Genomic DNA, 19194 nt, shown 5'->3' on the forward strand with positions numbered 1-19194 from the left:
GTCTAAATGTGAAAAGTAAAACAAAATTTTGAAAAGAAAACATAAATCAGTCTCATGGCTTTGGAATACATTAAGATCTAAAATGGGATAATCGGGGTTCCCTGGGTGGCTCAGTGGTTTAGTGCCGGTCTTCGGCCCAGGGCATGATCCTGGAGTCCCATGATGGAGTCCCACATCAGGCTCCCTGAATGAAGCCTGCTTCTCCCTCTGCTTGTGTCTCTGCCTCTCTGTCTGTCTCTGTCTCTCTCTCTGTCTCTCTGTCTCTCATGAATAAATAAATTTTAAAAATCTTAAAAAAAAAAAACAAAATGGGATAATCATAAAAGAAAATGAAACAGTGACCCATATTAAAATAAAGGACTTCCATTCATCAAAAAGGTCATTAAGAGAATGAAAAAGCAGGTCACAGGGGAAGTAATATTATGATACATACCCAACAAAGGTCTTATATCCAGGATTAAGAAAGATTTTTCACAAATCAACAAAAGAATGATAAAACGATTCAAATGGAAAAGGGCAAACAGTCTGAACAGGTATTAACTAAAAGAGGATAACTACTAAAATACAATTAATGTATGAAAATGTTCAACTCAATTTGTCATCAGGGAAATGCAAATTAAAATATAATGGGATCTACGGAATGTAAGACTATCTTTGCAAATCATATATCTAATGAAAATTAGTATGCAGAATAAAAAATTGCTACAGTTCAATAATAGAAAAATGTCACAATTTTTTTAATGGGAAAAAGTTCTAAATCGATATTCCTCCAAAGAAAATACATAAATAGCCAATAAGCACATAAAAAGATACTCAACATCATTAGACATCACAGAATTGTAAACAAAAAATGATATGCCACATCTATTAGGATAGCTAGAATAAAACAGACAACAAATGTTGCCAAGGATGTGAAAAAACTAGAAACCACATATACTGCTGATGATAATGTAAAATGAAGGAGCCAATTTGGAAAGCAATCTGTAGTTTTTCAAGTGGTTAAACACTGAGCTATGATAGGACCCAGCAAGTGAATTCATAGATAGGTATCTACAGAATAGAAATAAAAATATATGTCCACACAAAAACTTGTCCAAGAACATTCATAGCAGCATTATTCATACCATGCAAGATGGAAAAAACAAAAATGTCGATATTTGAATAGATAAACAAAATGTATTATGTGCATACAAGAGAATACTATCCAGCCATGAAAAGGAATAAAGTACTGATAGATGCTATAGCATGGATGAAATCTTGTAAATATTATGGTACGTGAAACAAGATACAAAAAAACAAATATTATATGATCTCACTTATATGAAATACCTAGAATACACAAAATCAGAGTCAAAAGTAGATTATAGATTGCCTAGGAGTAGGGGTCTTGAAAGGAAATCGGGCAAACTGGCTGAGGACATGGATAATTACTCCGTTCAAAAGAGAAAGTGTGGATGTGCTATGAATACATATGTATGTCCAATGTTATTCAAATTTTCCAAAAATGCAAATGAAAGCCAAAATGATATCTCATTTTATGCCTAAGGTGACAATAGAATTTTAAGGATATTAATTCTGAGTGAAAGGAAAAACTGAGTATGTCTTTTTATTTGACTTACAATCTTTTCAATGAATTTCTAATTCTTTAAAAAAAATTTTAAGGTTTTATTTTTAAGTAGTATCTTGTCCAACTTTTGGCTCACACGTGGAACCCTGAGATCAAGAGTCACATGTTCTACTGACTGAGCCAGCCAGGCACCCCTCACTGAATTTCATATTTTAAGTTAAGCTTTAAGTGTAAAAGAATGCTCACTTTAGAATTATGCTGATCAAATCTCAGCAAATAGATGAAAAGTATATTCAAGGGGTAGTTCTTGTTAGTGATCTTATTAATACATAGTAATAACACAAAGCATTTCATAATATCTAATTCATGTAAAATGTAATTTCACATAAATCTTCTAAATGATACTTAAGTACTCTAGACATAAAAAAAAGTTTTCCATGAAACCAAACACATGAATGATAATCTTGTTACTGAAAAAATTATTTCAATACAGAAATGCTGCCAATGATCAATCTATGTAATAACCTACCAGTCTTCAATCACCAATCCTTCAAAAAAGAAGAATCCTTGTTTCAAAGCAAAAATAAGTTACAAGGATTTCAGAGGTGAACAATCTGAGTTGAAAAAACTGTTTCTAAAAGTCCCCTCAAAATTATTTCGAAAGGGAAAAATAAGTTTATTCCTCTTATTCGTGGACTCACCTCTATTATTTCTCATAGAGTTCTATTTCAGAGTAGCTGAATGTTAGAGTTAACTGATAAGAATAGGCTTGAGAGAGCTAATGAGGGTAACAGATACTTCCTTAGGAAAGAAAAAAGCCAGTATTTGTACTCATGACTTCCCCTTTTAATTTTTAAAAGAAATCATATGATACAACCAAATTCTTTGAGACCATAATCAGAAATCCATGATTACCAGAATTGTACAGCTATGACTAAAGCAAAGAAGGTAAAAAAAAGAAAAAAGAAAAAAAAAGAGACAAATGACACAAGATGGGAAAATTAAACCCATCTAATTTCTATTATTTATATTACGTAGTGATTTGAGAAAAGCTACCTTAAATATTCAAATATATTAAAAGCAGAGACAAATCACAAATTGTTTTGCTTATTACAAAACAAAGATATTTTTAGCTTAAAATTGGAAAATTAAGCAAAAATAAAAATCCACTTAAAATAAAATTGACAAAGGTTCTAAAACTTAGTTTGAATCTAAAGATAGCGAAGAAACAATAAGAAAAAAGTATTAAGGGGAAATACTTTTAACTTTAAATGTAGAGGAAAAAAGTTTCTTTATTTTCTATCTTACTCAAAATTCCTAAAAACACAGATTTCCCTGCACTCAATTTATTTCAATGTTTACACTTAAATCTAAAAGCAATATATAAAAGTAAATATGTGTGGATTAGCCTACTATAATGAACAGTCTATGAAAAGAAAAACTATAGAAAAAATATAATTAGGGGTTGTCGAGTTGTTCAGCTATGAATACTACACAATAAAACCATCAATACATATCACTTACCTTTTCAAGTAAGTAGCCAATGACTAAAAAGCCTTTTCCACCCAGCATCTGTTCTTGCATGGCTACTGAACTTTTAAGTAGTTCAACCAGGAATGCCAAAAGAGTAGCACTGCATGTAAAGTACAGACAATTTCATTATGTAATCATCAAATGTTGATTATAAACATAGTGTTCCGTTTCAGAATTTTATATTGCGAAAAGATAAAAATCAAATTCAAAACTAATCTCTATTTTGCTGACAATGATTACTATATTTTATATTGTACATGACTATATTTTCTCACAAGCATGAGAAAACTAGTCTCATCTCTTTAGAATTAAATATCAAAAATCAAAACATAAATGCATAGCTTTTTTTTTTTATATCCCAAAGCCAAACACTGGAGTTCACCTACACATATGTACATTACCTGTTTTAAGTAAATATAACATAAGAAACACATCTACAAATACATCAATTCTCCACAGTATTTCCATAAAGACTTTTACCATAACATTCTTTTGAAGAACATACTATCTTAGAAAATTTAAATATATATGCAACATTGCTTTGGAAGAACACACCTGTTTTTGAAATAAACTTTTCATTTATACCTATTTTTTTAAAAAGACTTTCTATTTTTTAGAAAATATCCAGAGAAATATACATGTTATTTGTGTCCATATATTCATTCAGGAAAGCTCATGAGAGCAGAAAAACAAATGATCTGTATAATATTGAAATGGAAGTGGCAATTAATTACACAATGTATACACAAACACATAAAAGCACACAAAGATAAGTGCCAGACAAAGATAAAGCACTTGATAATGTCTGTTGAATGAAGAAACAAAAGAAAAATAAATGACTGCATTGGATTAAGTTTTGATAATATACTACTTCACAAAGTTACATTGAACAATTTTCAACTAACAGCATTAATACATGATGGCATTCCTAATTAAGAAAATATATATTCCTTCACTGTACATGCTTACTATAGTTTATTACAATAAACAAGCCAAACTTCATCAGCAATTAAATTATCTATTTACTGTGCCTTATAATGTACTCTAAATTGCCTATTTATATTCATAAGAAAGTATAAAACCACAAATTTCCAAATATATTTTAAATTCATAAGTACTCGTTTCTTCAAGGAATTAAGAAAATTCGTTAATGAGGAAAACTTGAAAATCACTAAGGTCCAAAAGTGATTCTATTCTTTCAAGTTATTCTAAATTTTCTGGTTTCAATAGAATGACAACACATTTTTTCTGATAATGTGGCTATTCTAGTTCAAATCAGAAATATTCTCATTAAAAGAATCAATAGCAAAATTATTATTATTATAAAAATTGATAGTTTAATGGGTTATATGACATCAGGTAGAAAAAATATAGTATTTCTGGAAATAAAGTACTTCATTACAGGAAATTAAAATTCAGTTACATTAATTGGCCCTATTTCTTTAAACCACACAAAAAAGTAAACTAGTATTACAAGTCAACGATGTTCTTTTACTTTGTCCTAAAGTTAGATATTTACAAATTAAACACAACTACCAAAGAATCCTTTGGGATTTTTTAAAATATTTCTGTATAGAAGAACAGCTATTAGACAATCTAGTCCATTTTTAATGAATTGTGTCAACAGTAAAAGCCACTTCACAAATAATTGCATAGGTACTACTACACAAAATACTTCTGCCTAAATGTTTGAGAAGAATAAAGAATCTACTGCATAGAGATTACACAATGTCCTAATCTTTTCATGGAATTCTTACCTACACCTGAATTAGTGACTACGGGGAAAGATGACTAATTCCTAAACATCAACACTGCTAAAAAGAAAAGACTGGAAATGCCTATGGTCCCCATGGTCCATGAAAAAAATGCAAAAAAAAAAAAAAATTAAAATAAATCACCCTCCTATGTAGAACTATATAAAATTACAAGGATGCCATGGATATGCTTACTCTTTTATGTCAGAAGGGCTACTCTTTCTCAAACATCTAAGTAATTACCCAGACTTCTAATCACATTGGAGTTCCATTACAAAATCAAAAATATGAATTTTATTCCAAAATCTTAACACATGACTATGCTACCCACATAAAGTTAATTTCACTTCAGTTTTAACTATGACAACAATTGAAAAGTCAAATGCATTCACTAACAAAAGTATTTTAAATTATTCCTAAAACTGAATGCAATAGCAATACCATATCTTTTCAAAAAAATCTTTAAAATAGGTATATTTGACATGGTGGAGTAATAGTAAATAGATGGCCATCTTCGAAGAGGTACATTTTCAAACATAATTTAACAAACTTACCAGTAACTAAAATGCATCGGATTGCTGCAGGGCTCACAATAAACTTGCAAAATTCTGTGTACTGCCATACAAAATTTCTCTCCATTCTTGCCTATTTCCAACTCCCCTAGATACAAAGGCAAATATAAAGGATACTTCAGCCCATTCCTATATCTCCTACATTACCACTTCCTGTCTAGACACAACAGTTCATCTGTAGAGGATCTAAGTACATAGGATAACCAAAAACCAAGTATCTGTGTTGGCCAAAACTAGTATATACAACATAGAAGATTCTCTTGAAAAGTATAGCTAGAAACAGATTTTCATAGGAATATTTTACTTGATAGACAAAAAGTATACTGACTTCACTCATAAAGTAAAATTGCTAAACTTTTCAATAGACAGTACTATAACATATCATGTTCTATATGTAGCAATTCTACTTCAGGAATAGTTAGGAGTGTTTAATAATCCTGTCTCCTTTTAAGGAAAATGACACTAACAATCTATAGGGTTAATCTTAAAAATAATTACCATCTTCCAGTTCTTAATAAGCTTCTATTAAATTAGAAAGTAATATTTATTTTAAGAACATACTCATAAAGGGCTAGACCTTAGAAAAAATGAAGGAAATAGTATAATAATATCTCTAATGACTCAGCATACTTATTATCTCTCTAGAACTTTCTCATCCATATTATTAAAGAATACCACATAATCTTGGCCCACAATCACCTGAGAATATATAATAACTATATATGAACATGACTAATTTCTATTTCTAATATAAAATATGTACTATATTTAGGTTCCATTAAAATTTCTATATAAAATTTGACTTGATTTTAATATAATTTTATTCATTTGAAATTGTCCATTATTTATTTTTTTTAAATAACTAATGTAAATAACTCATGCCATGTGATCCTAAAAGTTTTATTATTTTTGAGGTATTTGATTATTTAAACATATATCAAAAGACAGACCTAATGTATAACTGAAATGATTAAATTGAATACATAACCAAAGTTCAGTTCAAGACAGTTCCTAGGATTCAGAAACTGGCTTTTCAATCTGCTTTGTACTGAAACAAGCCATGTATCTCAGCTAGATGAACTGCTTAAGTATATTGAGAAGAATGGCATTCATAAGTTAAAAAATTAAAGACTGCCCAAGATCCAACACTCCCTCCCCTCTTAAAAGGATATTTTTAATATCTTAAGAAACACTACAGACAAAATAATTGCCAGAATAAATTCAAAAGGAGATTAAGTTTCATTAAGATTAAGGTACCAGGAAAGGGAGAAAATCTTTTGACTTTTTCATAAGGTTTCTTCTTTTATATAGCCTAATTTGGTACGGAAATACATTGAAATCTTGCAAAGGATGATTAAAATTATATAAAATATCTAATACCATTGTTTCTATGCTATTTCTTTGACTAGAAAACTTTTCTGAGATGAAGAGTGATCGAGCAGGAACAAAACTGTAAAAGAAATCAACTCAAGTCTCATACCCAAGGTAATTTCTCATCAACAAAATTAATTTCTAGTGACACACATGCAAAAAAAAAAATCTCACAGAAGTTAGAAGAGTTAAGTTCCTTCACAGTTCAAAATTAGAAAGGTCTAAACCAAAGTTTCTAATTCCAGATACATTTAATGGCTATTTTTAGACAATGTATTTCTGAGGATTCACTCTAAAAGAACACTGCCTACCTGCCTAATACATAATGAACTTGATACACAAACTGTCACATTCATCAGTTCAGACATCAGTGGAAATACATGCCGAAATAAGTAAAATACATTTATCTGCAGAGTCAAATAAGGAAAACAGTGAGATGCAGCACAGTAAAATGTAAGGACACATGGAATACACTGGTAGCACATGAAATCACTAAGCCTGCCCTTAGCCATGATATCTCTCAGTAATGTCTACCTTTTCTTACAGCCTGATAAGGAGACAGGCAGTCTTATAAACTGATTTTACTACCACTCTCATGGCTATTTAAAAGTATTCTTTAAAGGTCCTATTTTAAAGTTAATCAGGCTGTTACACATTTTTACCTTCCTCTGGTAACAGATTTTATGTTTTATCAGCCTATTTTATCTCTGACAAAATATAACCAAAAAAAATCTAAGTTTATAAATTGTGATTGAAATGTCTCAAAATCTGTCTTGATTAGGAAAAAAAAAATCTTTAACTTTTTTACTTTTAAAGGAATTTTTTCTAAACTTCTGACACAGTTATATGTTAGTATATAGTATATCCTGGTATTTACATAGTTTGAGAACAAAACAGCCTTTTGATATGCTCCATTCATAACTCTATAAATAGCCAATAGATATTTACTAAAAAGACTCTAATGTAGAAGAAATAACTCTCAAAGCCTACTACTTTACAATTTAATCCCAATCGAAAAATGACTACTTACAATGCTCTATTGTTCTTGTCCCTTTATGAAAATTTAGTGGACATGCTACAAGTGGCAGCACCACTACAGTAACCACGTATAATCCATGGATACATGAATACTTTAGAAATTTAATGATATAACTTAACACCTAAAAAGTTCAAAATTTCAAAATTAAAGAGAGTTTCTAATGACACATGTGTGACCTTAACTATGGGCATCCTCCAATGCCTTTCAGGATCAAAATATGCCACAGAAGGGAGGCCCAATGGCATTTTCAGCCAAGCACAGCCTATTTAACAGAAGCAGGATTATAAAGTATACCCTGGAAGTAAAATTATCCAATAAAGAAATTATCCAATAAAGAAAACAAATATCAAAACAGCTCTATACAGAAGGCTGAAATAGTTATTTGGTACTCAGCCTTAACAGAAATTTTCTATTTTTAATTATTTTTTAAATAACCTGGCAATAAAATTGACTTTTCTTATTTCTTACTTTGTGTGTGTGCACAATTCTGAAAATGTTAGATATGTAGATTTGTATAACCCCACCACAATCAAGATACACATCAGTTCCATCACACCAAGAAAATCATTTATCCTATCCCTTTAGAGCTTTTTAAATCACATACTTCCAAATCCCATAATCTTGAATAACTTCTCATATCTTATTTTTCAATACAGATTTGACATTTCAAGAATGTCATATAAATCGAATCATATAGTATGGAACCCTCTGGGTTTGTCTTTCTGAGCTCAACATAATGCCTTTGAGACACATACAAGTAGCTGCACATGTCAGGAGTTTATTCCTCTAATTGCTGAATAGTATTCCATTTTATAAATGGATTACCACAGTCTGTGTACATATGATTTGTATCTAGTTAACAATTACTAATAGGACTGCTGTAAACATTCATATAAAGGCTTCTGTGTGAACACGGTTTTCATTCATTTCTCATAAATACAAACCTATGAGTAGAGAGCTGAATTGTAAGGTAAGTGTGTATGTTTAACTTTGTAATAAAAACTGCCAAACTGCCACAGTGGCTGTACCACTTGGCAATTCCACCACTAATATATTACAGTTGTTTCTCATCCTCCCCAGCACTTGGCACCATGAGTATTTTTTATTTTGGCCATTCTACAAAGTGTGTGGTTGTATCTTATACTAGTTTTAATAGACATTATCCTATTGATTAATAATGCTAAACATCTTTTCATGTGCTATTTTGACATCCTTATATCCTCTTTGATGAAGTGTCTGCTCAAGTTTGCCCATTTTTTTAAATTGGATTTTATGGTTTTTTTTACTATTTAAGGGATTTCTTTATATATTCTTGATATAACCTTTGCCAAATAGATTTTCTACCATCTTCCCTTAGCCTGTAACATCTTTTACAAACTAAAAAATTTTAACTTTGATGAAGTCAAAGTCAAATTTATCAATTTCGGTCTTCTATGTACATGATTTGATTGTCAGGTCTAAAATGACTTTGCTTAATGTAAATCACAATGATTCTCTCCTACATGTTTTCTTCTAAAAGGTCTATAGTTTTATATTTTACATTTAGAGTTAATTTTGAGTTAATTTTTTCAAGGTGGGAGGTTTAGGTCAAGAGCCATTTTTTTGGCATACAATCATCTTTCCTCCCTTAGACTGATTTTGCAACTTTGCCACAAATCAATTGTCCATATACGTGTAGGACTATTTCTAGACTCCGTTGCAGAGACATGTGTGTCTATCATCTTGCTGATATCACATACTGTATTCATTATTAGAGCTTTATAGTAAGTTTTAAAGCCCAGGCAAGTATGATTCCTTCAACTTTATTCTTCTTCAAAGGCATTTTAGCTATCCTCGTTACTTTATCTTTCCATATAAATTTTAGAATTACTTTGCGTATATCAACAAACAAATCTAACCAGGATTTAATTGGTATTGGGTTAAATCTACAGATCAACTCAATGAAATCTTTACTGTGTTGAGCCTTCCTATACATGAACACAATATATCTCATCATTTATTTAATACTTTCATTTCTTTCATCAGCAATTGCATATTTCAGCACACAGGTCCTTACATGTTTTGGACATTTATATTTTAAACATTTAAATTTCTGGAGCTTCTGTTAAAGGTATTTTTCATTTGGTTTCCTTCTATACTTTGTTAATGCACAAAAATAAAGTTTACTTTTGCGTAAGAAACTTGTCTCTTGCAAATTTCCTGAACTTACTAGAATTTTGTGTGTGTTAATTCTTAAGAATTTTTACATAGACAATCATGTCATCTGTAAAAGGAATAGTTCTATTTTTTCCTTTACAACCTGAATGACTTTTGATTCTCTATCTTGCCTTACTGCTATAGTTAGACCTTTGATTGGATCAGAACCACAAAGGTACAGCTCAGAGTTGAATTCATACATAATGTTATTGAGCTACTTCCCAAGTTCTTTCCTTTGTATGATTTCTCTAATAATTTCTGATTGTGGGCTCTTCTTTTCATTTCTGCTATCAAAATGCTAGTGCTCCAGTTTCCTTACTGTGCTGAACACTTCTATAATGCTGCTCAAATCAAGGGCAAATCAGCAGTAAGAGAGAGATAAAACAAACCAATATATAGGCTTCTGGTTCTAAAAGCAAAAATCCTGAAATCCATGAGTCCATCCAATTTATCAAATAAAAAACTGAAAGGACTAATAAACCAAGAATTCTTCTAGGATCCAAAGAGAGGGGAGAAGAACAGGGCAAACTGATGCCCCCAAGAATGGCGAGATACAAAGCAAACTCTAGGGAATCATGGGTCATCAGAGCAGAGACACACAAGTGGAAATCACTGTGGCAGTGACCAGGTAGGGAAAATTGAACTGTAATGGAGACATGCTTTCAACCCCTCCAGTTATAGGTCCCTATATTTATAGTGCGATTTATTTCCAGGTGATTAACCAGGTTTTCATAATAAATATTGGAAAAATCCTCTCAGACTTACAAGGGAAAAGAAAAATGAACTTGAAATATACCAGAGCAATCTGTTAACAAGACCTGCCCTCAGGAGAAACTAGTTTACCAATCCTAACCTCCTGAGGTATTATAAGAGCCTAACTGACCTAGAGAAGGGAAATATCCAACTACAGTCAACTATAGTCATCTTCTCCCACCAAAGGGGGTTGAAAAAATCCTGAGAAACACTTGTAAAGTTCAGGGTCTAAAGGCAAGGCTGATTAAAAGACTAATACCTAATCATAGGGTTAAGGATGCTTTTTCTCCCTGACACCTCAGCACCACATTACTACAGGCCTATTTATAGCAATTCCTTTTACCAAGTACATAGTGTCTGACTATCAAGAAAAATATTATGCTGAGCCCTATGCTAAAGGCTCTAATGGATAAAAGAGACACCATAAAAGAACAAATGGACAATGTAAAAGCAGAGAGATGGAATTCCTAAGGAAGAAGCAAAGAGAAATGCTAGCAGTAAAAAATACAGTAAAAGAAATGAAGGGTGTGTTTGATGGAGTATTAATAGACTAAATATGGCTGAGGAAAGAATCTATAAACCAGAATATATATCAGCAGAATCCTCAAAAACCCAAAATCAAAGAGAACAAAAACTGGGGAAAAAAAGAAAGAAGAAAGAAAAGAAAGAAAAGAAAAGAAAGAAAGAAAGAAAGAAAGAAAGAAAGAAAGAAAGAAAGAAAGAAAGAAAGAGGAAAGGAAAGGAAAGGAAAGGAAAGGAAAGGAAAGGAAAGGAAAGGAAAGGAAAGGAAAGGAAAGGAAAGGAAAGGAAGGAAAGGAAAGGAAAGGAAAGGAAAGGAAAGGAAAGGAAAAGAAAAGAAAAGAGAAAAGAAAAGAAAAGAAAAAAGAAAAGAAAAGAAAAGAAAAGAAAAAAAAGAAAAGAAAAAAAAGAAAAGAAAAAAAGAAAAGAAAAAAGAAAAGAAAAGAAAAGAAAAGAAAAGAAAAGAAAAGAAAAGAAAAGAAAAGAAAAGAAAAGAAAAAAAAACCAAGGACTGGGACAACTACAAAATAATAGGAATACCAGAAGGAGAAGCTAGAAAGGAATAGAAGAAATGTTAAAAAACAAAATAAAACAAAAAACACAGTGATTGAGAATCTCTCTCAAATTTTTGTCGGAAACCAAACCATAGATTCAGAAAGCTCAGAGAACACCAATCAAGATAAATGCCAAAATAAACTATACCTAGGTATATCATTTTCAAATTACAGAAAATCAAACATAACAATAAATTTCTAGAAGAAGCCAAAGGGAAAAAATACAATATCATAGTGGAAATAGGATAAGTATTACATCTGATTTTCCTCAGAAACTATGCAACTAAGAAGAGAATGGAGGGAAAATTTTTAAGTGGTGAGAAAAGAAAAATCCCAACTTCAAGGTCTCTACTCTGAAAAATTATCCTTTAAAAGTGAAGAAGAAATAAAGATATTCTTAGACAAAAATTGAGGAAATTTGCTGCTGGTAGACTGGCTTGAAAAAAAATTCTTAACAAAAATTCTTTAGAGAGAAGGAAAAAATACAGGTTAGAAACTTTGATCTAGGGACACCTGGGTGGCTAAGTGGTTGAGCATCTGCCTTTGGCTCTGGGCATGATCCCGGAGTCCCAGGATCGAGTCCCACATTGGCTCCCTACTGCTTGAAGCCTGCTTCTCTCTCCCTCTGCCTGTGTCTCTGCCTCTCTCTTGTGTCTCTCATGAATAAATAAAAAAATTTTTTAAAGAAACTTTGATCTACATAAAGAAAGCAAGAGCACGAAAGATAGAATAGTGAAGGTAAAATAAAATTTTTTTATATTTTAAATTGATCTAATACACAACAGTTTGTTCAAAATAATAACAGCAGCACTGTATTCATTATGTATGCTTATTCATTTTTCCATATATACATGCTTATGTATACTTATATATGAAATTAATGATAGCAAAAATACTAGGGACAAGAAGAAGGAATGATTATTTTGTTGTTATGAAGTACACACACTACCCATGAAGTAGTATGCTGCTGACAGTAGACTTTAGTAGCAAATTCTATGGCAACCATTAAAAAGGTTAAAACAGTTAAGTATAACTGATACACTAAGAAAGGAGAGAAAGTTGAATTATATAAAATGCTTACTTAAACTCAAAAAAGGCAGAAAAAGTAGAAGACAAAAATAGGAACAAAGAACAAGACAACAAATACAAAACAGTAACAAATATGGTAGATATTAATAAATAATCAATTTGAATGACAATGTCTAAATGCACCAATTCAAGACAGAAACTGTCAGAATAAAATGAAAAGCATAACCCACCTATATGTTGTCTATAAGAAACCCAGTTTAAATATAAAGACGTACAGATTAAAAGTAACTACAAAAAAATATATACCATGCTAACAATAATCAAAAAAAGTAAAAGTACCTACATTAATTTCACACAGGGTAGTCTTCAAAGCAAAGTTATCAGATATTAAGAAGGGCATTATATAATGATAAAGGAGTCAATTTTGCAGGAAGACGTAACATTTTGTAGAGTGTACGTGCCTAAAAAGAGCAAACTATGTGAGGCAAATACTGCTAAAACTTCAAGGAAAAACAGATGAATCTACTGTCACATTTGAAGACTTCAACACCCCTCTCTCAGAAATAGACAAATACAGCAGACAGAAAATAAGTTAGGACATAGCTAAGTCAACAACACCAACAAATAACCGGAGATAATTGATATCTATACATGACTTCATCTGACAACAGATGAATACACATTTCTCTCAAGCTCACATGAAATATAAGCTAGATCACATTCAGGCCCAGAAACCACATCTTAGAAATCAATGCAACAAAAAGCTAGTTCATTGAAAAGATCAATAAAATTCATTAAGCCTCAAGCCATTCTAAGAAAAAAGAGAAACGACACAAAATACTAATTTCAGAAATGAAAGAAGAGATATAACTACAGATCCTATAGAATTTAAAGGATAAAAAGGAATACTAGAAATAATTCTATGCTCACAGATTTGATAACCTAGTGAAAAGAATGAGTTACCTAAAAAACAACCTGCTAAAGCTCACACAAAAAGAAACAGACATTCTGAACAGACCTATACCTATTAAAGAAACTGACTCAATAATTAACAATTTTCCAGAACAGAAAGCACCAGGCTCAAATGGGTTCACTAGTGAATTCTACCACACTTTAAATGGGAAGAAATTATATCAATTATCTACAATGTCTTTCAGAGGGTTGAAGCAGAGTAATTACTTCCTAACTCATTTTTTGAACATCACTCTAATATTAAAACCAGACAAAAACATTATAAGAAAACTACATACCACTATCTCCAATGAACACAAATGCGAAAAACCTCAACATAATATTAGCAAAATGCATCCAAAAACGTGTAAAAAAATTATACACCACAACCAAGTGGGATTTATCCACAAGCATGTAAGGCGTGTTTAAGATTCAAAAATCAATTAATATAATCCATCATATCAAGAGGCTAAAAAAAGAAAAATGACATGCTCATATCCATAGATACATAAAAAGTATTTGACACAATTCAATAACCATTCATGGTAAAAACTCTTAGTAAACAAGGGGCTTTCTCAACTTTATAAAAACTATCTATAAAAAACTTAAAGCTAGGGGCACCTGGGTGGCTCAGTTGATTAAGCATTGATCATGGGCTCAGGTTATGAACCAGGGGTCCTGGAATCAAGCACCGAGTCAAGTCAAGCTCCCCATTTAGCAGGGAACCTGCTTATCACTCTCCCTCTGCCCTTCTCCTTCCCCCGTGCTCATGCTCACTCTTCTTGTTCTCTCTCTCAACACTAGGGAGACTTAGTATTATAATCACTTTTCATTAGAAAATCTGGGCTTCTGAAAGTGAAGAGTCCAGCATATGGCAATAGTTCTTCTAAAAGTAAATAATATTTATTTTAGTTTTAGACTCTATGGTTATCATAAAATCAAAATGAATGAAGCATTTCTTTCTTACTTTCAAAAGGAACATAAAGACAGAAAAGTTAAATGAATGCTATTTTATGTGAAAAATAGCAAGATTATGACAAGATTGAAGTATCGAAGGAGAAAGGATATGGATATATAAAATAGAGGAAAATTAAGGCAATGAATTCACTAAAGTTGTGCTCATGGTTGCTGAGATTTCTGCAACAAATAATGTGCAGTTACCCCTTTGATGAACCAACTATATTGAACTTTGGAAGGGCAGCAAAGATAAGCAAAAGCTTTGTCTTTTACAGAGCAAAATTATCTGCTGTAAACTGAAATAGCACAAAGCAATATAGCATTAAAAATGGATTTCACTACATTTAAAGGAAACTTTTTTGTAAGAATTATTGTAAAAAGCAATCACTCAATGTACAAAACACTTTAAAATGAACTATAAGACACCAGTTTATTTGAAAACTCAATGAATCCTAAGTCATAATTCTAGAATAAAACAAAATATCCATTCTTCTTGACAGCTGACAAATTAATTAAATTGCTAACTCCATGGAGTATAAAGGACTTGCCTGACAAGAGGAAGCTATCTGAACATATAGTTTCCTTATGTTTCAGGTAGGATACTTAATGTATTTTATTTTTTACTTCTTAAAAACTACTTTTCACAGTAAATTCAATATAAATTCCATTTTAGTTTAGTTAAATCTCACTAAATAAAATATTAATTGCTTTTTTCTCCTCTAATAGTAGTAATACATATATGTCAAATATACATCTTGTGTCTGTTTTACTTCAAATAATTTAGTAAAATAAAAAAGGTAAACTAGCAAATATATATATTAAGAATTGACACATATACACCCTTTCTGAAAAAAATATAAAGGGATCTAATTCGATAGTTATATATTTAAAAATAAATACTTTTGGAAACCAAAATATTATATTCTACATATATTAATAATAACCTTCACAAGAGACACAATCATTATAAACAGATACTGATTTCACTTCTTTTGCCTACTGGAGTCAATCATGTACATTTTTTTGTTAGTTGGGTTAAAACAATGTAATAAAATTTTGACACTGTATGTATAATAGGTAACTTTTCCTGAACTTACAATCAGAAAACATGATTGGACAAAGGATTCTTAAGTTGCTTCAAAATGTTAAGGGAAAATCTGCTTTAGGTAAGCACTGAAATACTGAAATTTCCAGGCAATTTTGTTGGTTTACATATTACAGTAGTGCTAATCAGGACTTTACAATGAGGTTTTTATTTAATGGAACTGCTTCATTATTAAGGAGGTTATAAAATTCAAGATAATCATTAGAATAACTGATGGGCAAAATATATTTTAAGAAAAAAAATCTTTGGGTCCCCTGGGAGGCTCAGTCGGTTAAGTGTCCGACTCCTGATTTAAGCTCAGATCACGATCTCAGGGTCCTAAGATCCAACGCTGTGTCAGGCTCCAAACTGGGCTGGAGCCTGCTTGAGATTCTTGTCTCCCTTGCCCTTTGCCGTCCCTGTCCCTGTCTCTATTCCTCTCTCTCTCTAAAAAAATAAATAAAACTTTAAAAAACAAATTTAAAAAAAAAATCTCCATTTAAGTTCACTAAACTAATTGCTGAGTCACAAACATTTACATTACAAGAAGATTCTTAATGATAGTCACTGATATAAATTCCTTATGGGATTCTCTAAATTTTTTACATCTCACATTCCATCGAGCAGTCTACCAAACAATTTGTATCATAACTAAAAACAAAAAGAAGAGTTTCCTGAGAAAAATATTTATATACCTAAAAGAATTCATTTAAACTGCAACTTGAGATTGAATTTTGGTTTGTAAATTTTTTCAGAGTTAAAACAAAACTAAAAATAAATTTTAGTAATACAAAATTGTATCACATCTATAGGCTAATATTTACTGAGGAAAGAAAGAAAACACATTCAATGTCTACTATGTACCAGACACTATGGTAGATATTTTGCATATACTATCTAACTCACTTCACAGTCAGAAAAAGTTGGCATCATTAAAATCATTCCAAAGCTGGAAAAACTGATTCTCAGAGTTGTCCACCACAGTGGTTTTAGAGAGAGGGCTCTGAAGTCAGGCTTTCAGGATTAGGACCCTGGTTCTAGTCTACCACTTAAGTCTTATGGCTTGAGGAAATTACTCAGTTTTTCTCTCCCTCATCAGCAGGAAGTATTAGATGAAATAATACAGTTACAGAGACTGGCACATAGTAGTATTCAGTAAATGCCATGTAGTACCACTACTACTACACACCCTCAAACATCCCCATTACCTAAGTTCAGATAGTATATAACAGAACATTGGTATGAGTCTTAATCTGTGACACAAAAAATGTCCAGCTCATTGCATCACACTGTCTCTAATGAGAATTTCTTGCTTAGTGTATTTTCAACTGTTTGATATATAAAAGCCTAATTATATCTTGCACCAGAAAACATTTTTTTTTCAAAGCAAATTCTTCCCATGTCATACAAAGAAGGTTTGTTTTATATCACCTGAAGAATTTAATAACATATGTTCTGAAAAAAAGGAGGGTGGACCAAAGGAGAAACATATGTATGTCATTCATAATTTATCTGATCATCCAAATCAAAGAAAAAGGAAATTTCTAATTTACTGAGTCATTCTGAGATACAAAATACAGAAAATATAATTATTTCAAGATTGGAGGTATACTTCTTGAAATAATTTATTCATCATTTGTTCATTCTTTTTAGTCATTAACTATTTATTAAATGTCTAATGAAAGACAATTTGTTTAGTTCTTGCTTGCAATATTCACTGGACCAAGACTGATGAGTGCAATACAAAATAGTATTAGTTCCTGAGGAATGACAAAATATCCAAAAAGCTTTGATCACCTGGCAGAATTGCTCAAGGTGATCACAGCGCTTGAGAATCATTATGAATGAATGAAATCACAATGGTAACTACATATTAGCCTGAGTTACCATTGTGATTACTTATCAAAAACAGGTAACATCCAAACTGTTTGTGTTGCCACAAGTTATTAACTCAGTTCGATAATATTTATCTACTCATTTTATTGCTTTTTTTTTGTGCCATGATAAAAGCTAAAACTACACATTAAAGAAAGATGATAAAAAGTGTTATCCCTAGAGATTTAAGTACTAATGGGCAGCTACCCAAAATCCAAAAACCAGCTAAAGAAAAGTCATCTTAAGCCCTTCCAGGATTTCTTTGACTAGGTGTTGGCTTCAGAACTTGAGTTAACACATCCTCCATTTTAATCCACTATATCTAGAAAATGGGTAGTTCAAAACTAGTTTTCATCACTACAACTGAAGTTCAAAATATAAGCCCTAATTAATTACTTAAGTCTCTACTGTAAATACTATCACCTACAGAAAGAAGTTTAAATATAAGGTAATATATAAGCCCATATTATAACAATCGATTTCCAAGATTAATGATATATAATTTTTTAAATATAAAACCGTAGTATTAGAGATACTCTTGTTGGTCATCCAGCCCATTGTCATCATGATAACAAATGCCAGCATGTACTGAGTCCTTACTATATTGATCTATGTATTTTACCATGGTTAAGCTAAATAATTCAATGTGCTACTATTACTGTAATTTTATAATGGTGGAATCTAAAGCACAAAATTGTTAACATATTCAAAAGTACACTAATAATACAGTAAACCTGAAATTTGACCCAAGTCTATCTAACTTAAAAGTCCACACATATAACAACCATAATACATAGCCTTCATGATAAAACAATGCCACACAAATTCTGCACAAAGCCTATTTTTAAAGGCTCCAGAAAATTAGATTATTCCTTGAATGAATTATTTTAATACTAAGCCCCCTCTATAGAGTAAAAATCATCAAGATTTATAAGGATAGTGTAATAGTGCCACCACAGAAACAATAAAAAGTTTTATAAAAAAGGACTACGAGTGGAAGAAAGAACACGGAAACTAAATGCTTCAGCTTGAAACACAGAAGACAGAGAAATAACTGATTTTATAGCTTAGCTCAATTTCTCCAAAAATTAAAAATTAGATAATATTATAATTGTTGGCATATGGTTATTATGTAAACAGATTTTCAAAAAAAGAATATATGTAATTTTCTCTGGAAATTTAAAACTTCAAATAGATTCTCATTTATCTAGAACAATTTAATAATAACTGAAAATAAGATGAGACATCCAAGGTCTCATTCATCTATATGAATTTATGATATAGCCAGAAAACAAAAAACCCTATTGACCCCTGCCCTACAGCTAAGGATCTAGGTTCTTCAAGTAGATGGAGAAGTTCCATTTAACTACTTGGTTTTAACATTTTAAAAGCCAAAAGACTATGTCACTGAAGCACACACTTATCTGTGATGGCCCCCTT

At 31.2% G+C, this 19194-nt stretch overlaps 1 protein-coding gene across 11 annotated transcripts in view; it reads right to left on the reverse strand.

The window, feature by feature from the left end:
- The window catches only part of NBEA (neurobeachin), a 668634-nt gene that overhangs the window by 525593 nt on the left and 123847 nt on the right, over positions 1–19194 (reverse strand). For 10 of the 11 annotated variants that reach the window (XM_077868099.1, XM_077868094.1, XM_077868093.1 and 7 more), the window contains exon 11: positions 3092–3200. In XM_077868099.1, coding sequence (XP_077724225.1) covers positions 3092–3200 — 109 coding nt within the window. Of the gene's footprint in view, positions 1–3091; positions 3201–5408; positions 5515–19194 lie in introns of all 11 variants that reach the window. The other variant, XM_077868103.1, reaches the window with a different exon arrangement.

This window comes from Canis aureus, chromosome 24, assembly GCF_053574225.1.
Source record: "Canis aureus isolate CA01 chromosome 24, VMU_Caureus_v.1.0, whole genome shotgun sequence".
Taxonomy (NCBI): domain Eukaryota; kingdom Metazoa; phylum Chordata; class Mammalia; order Carnivora; family Canidae; genus Canis; species Canis aureus.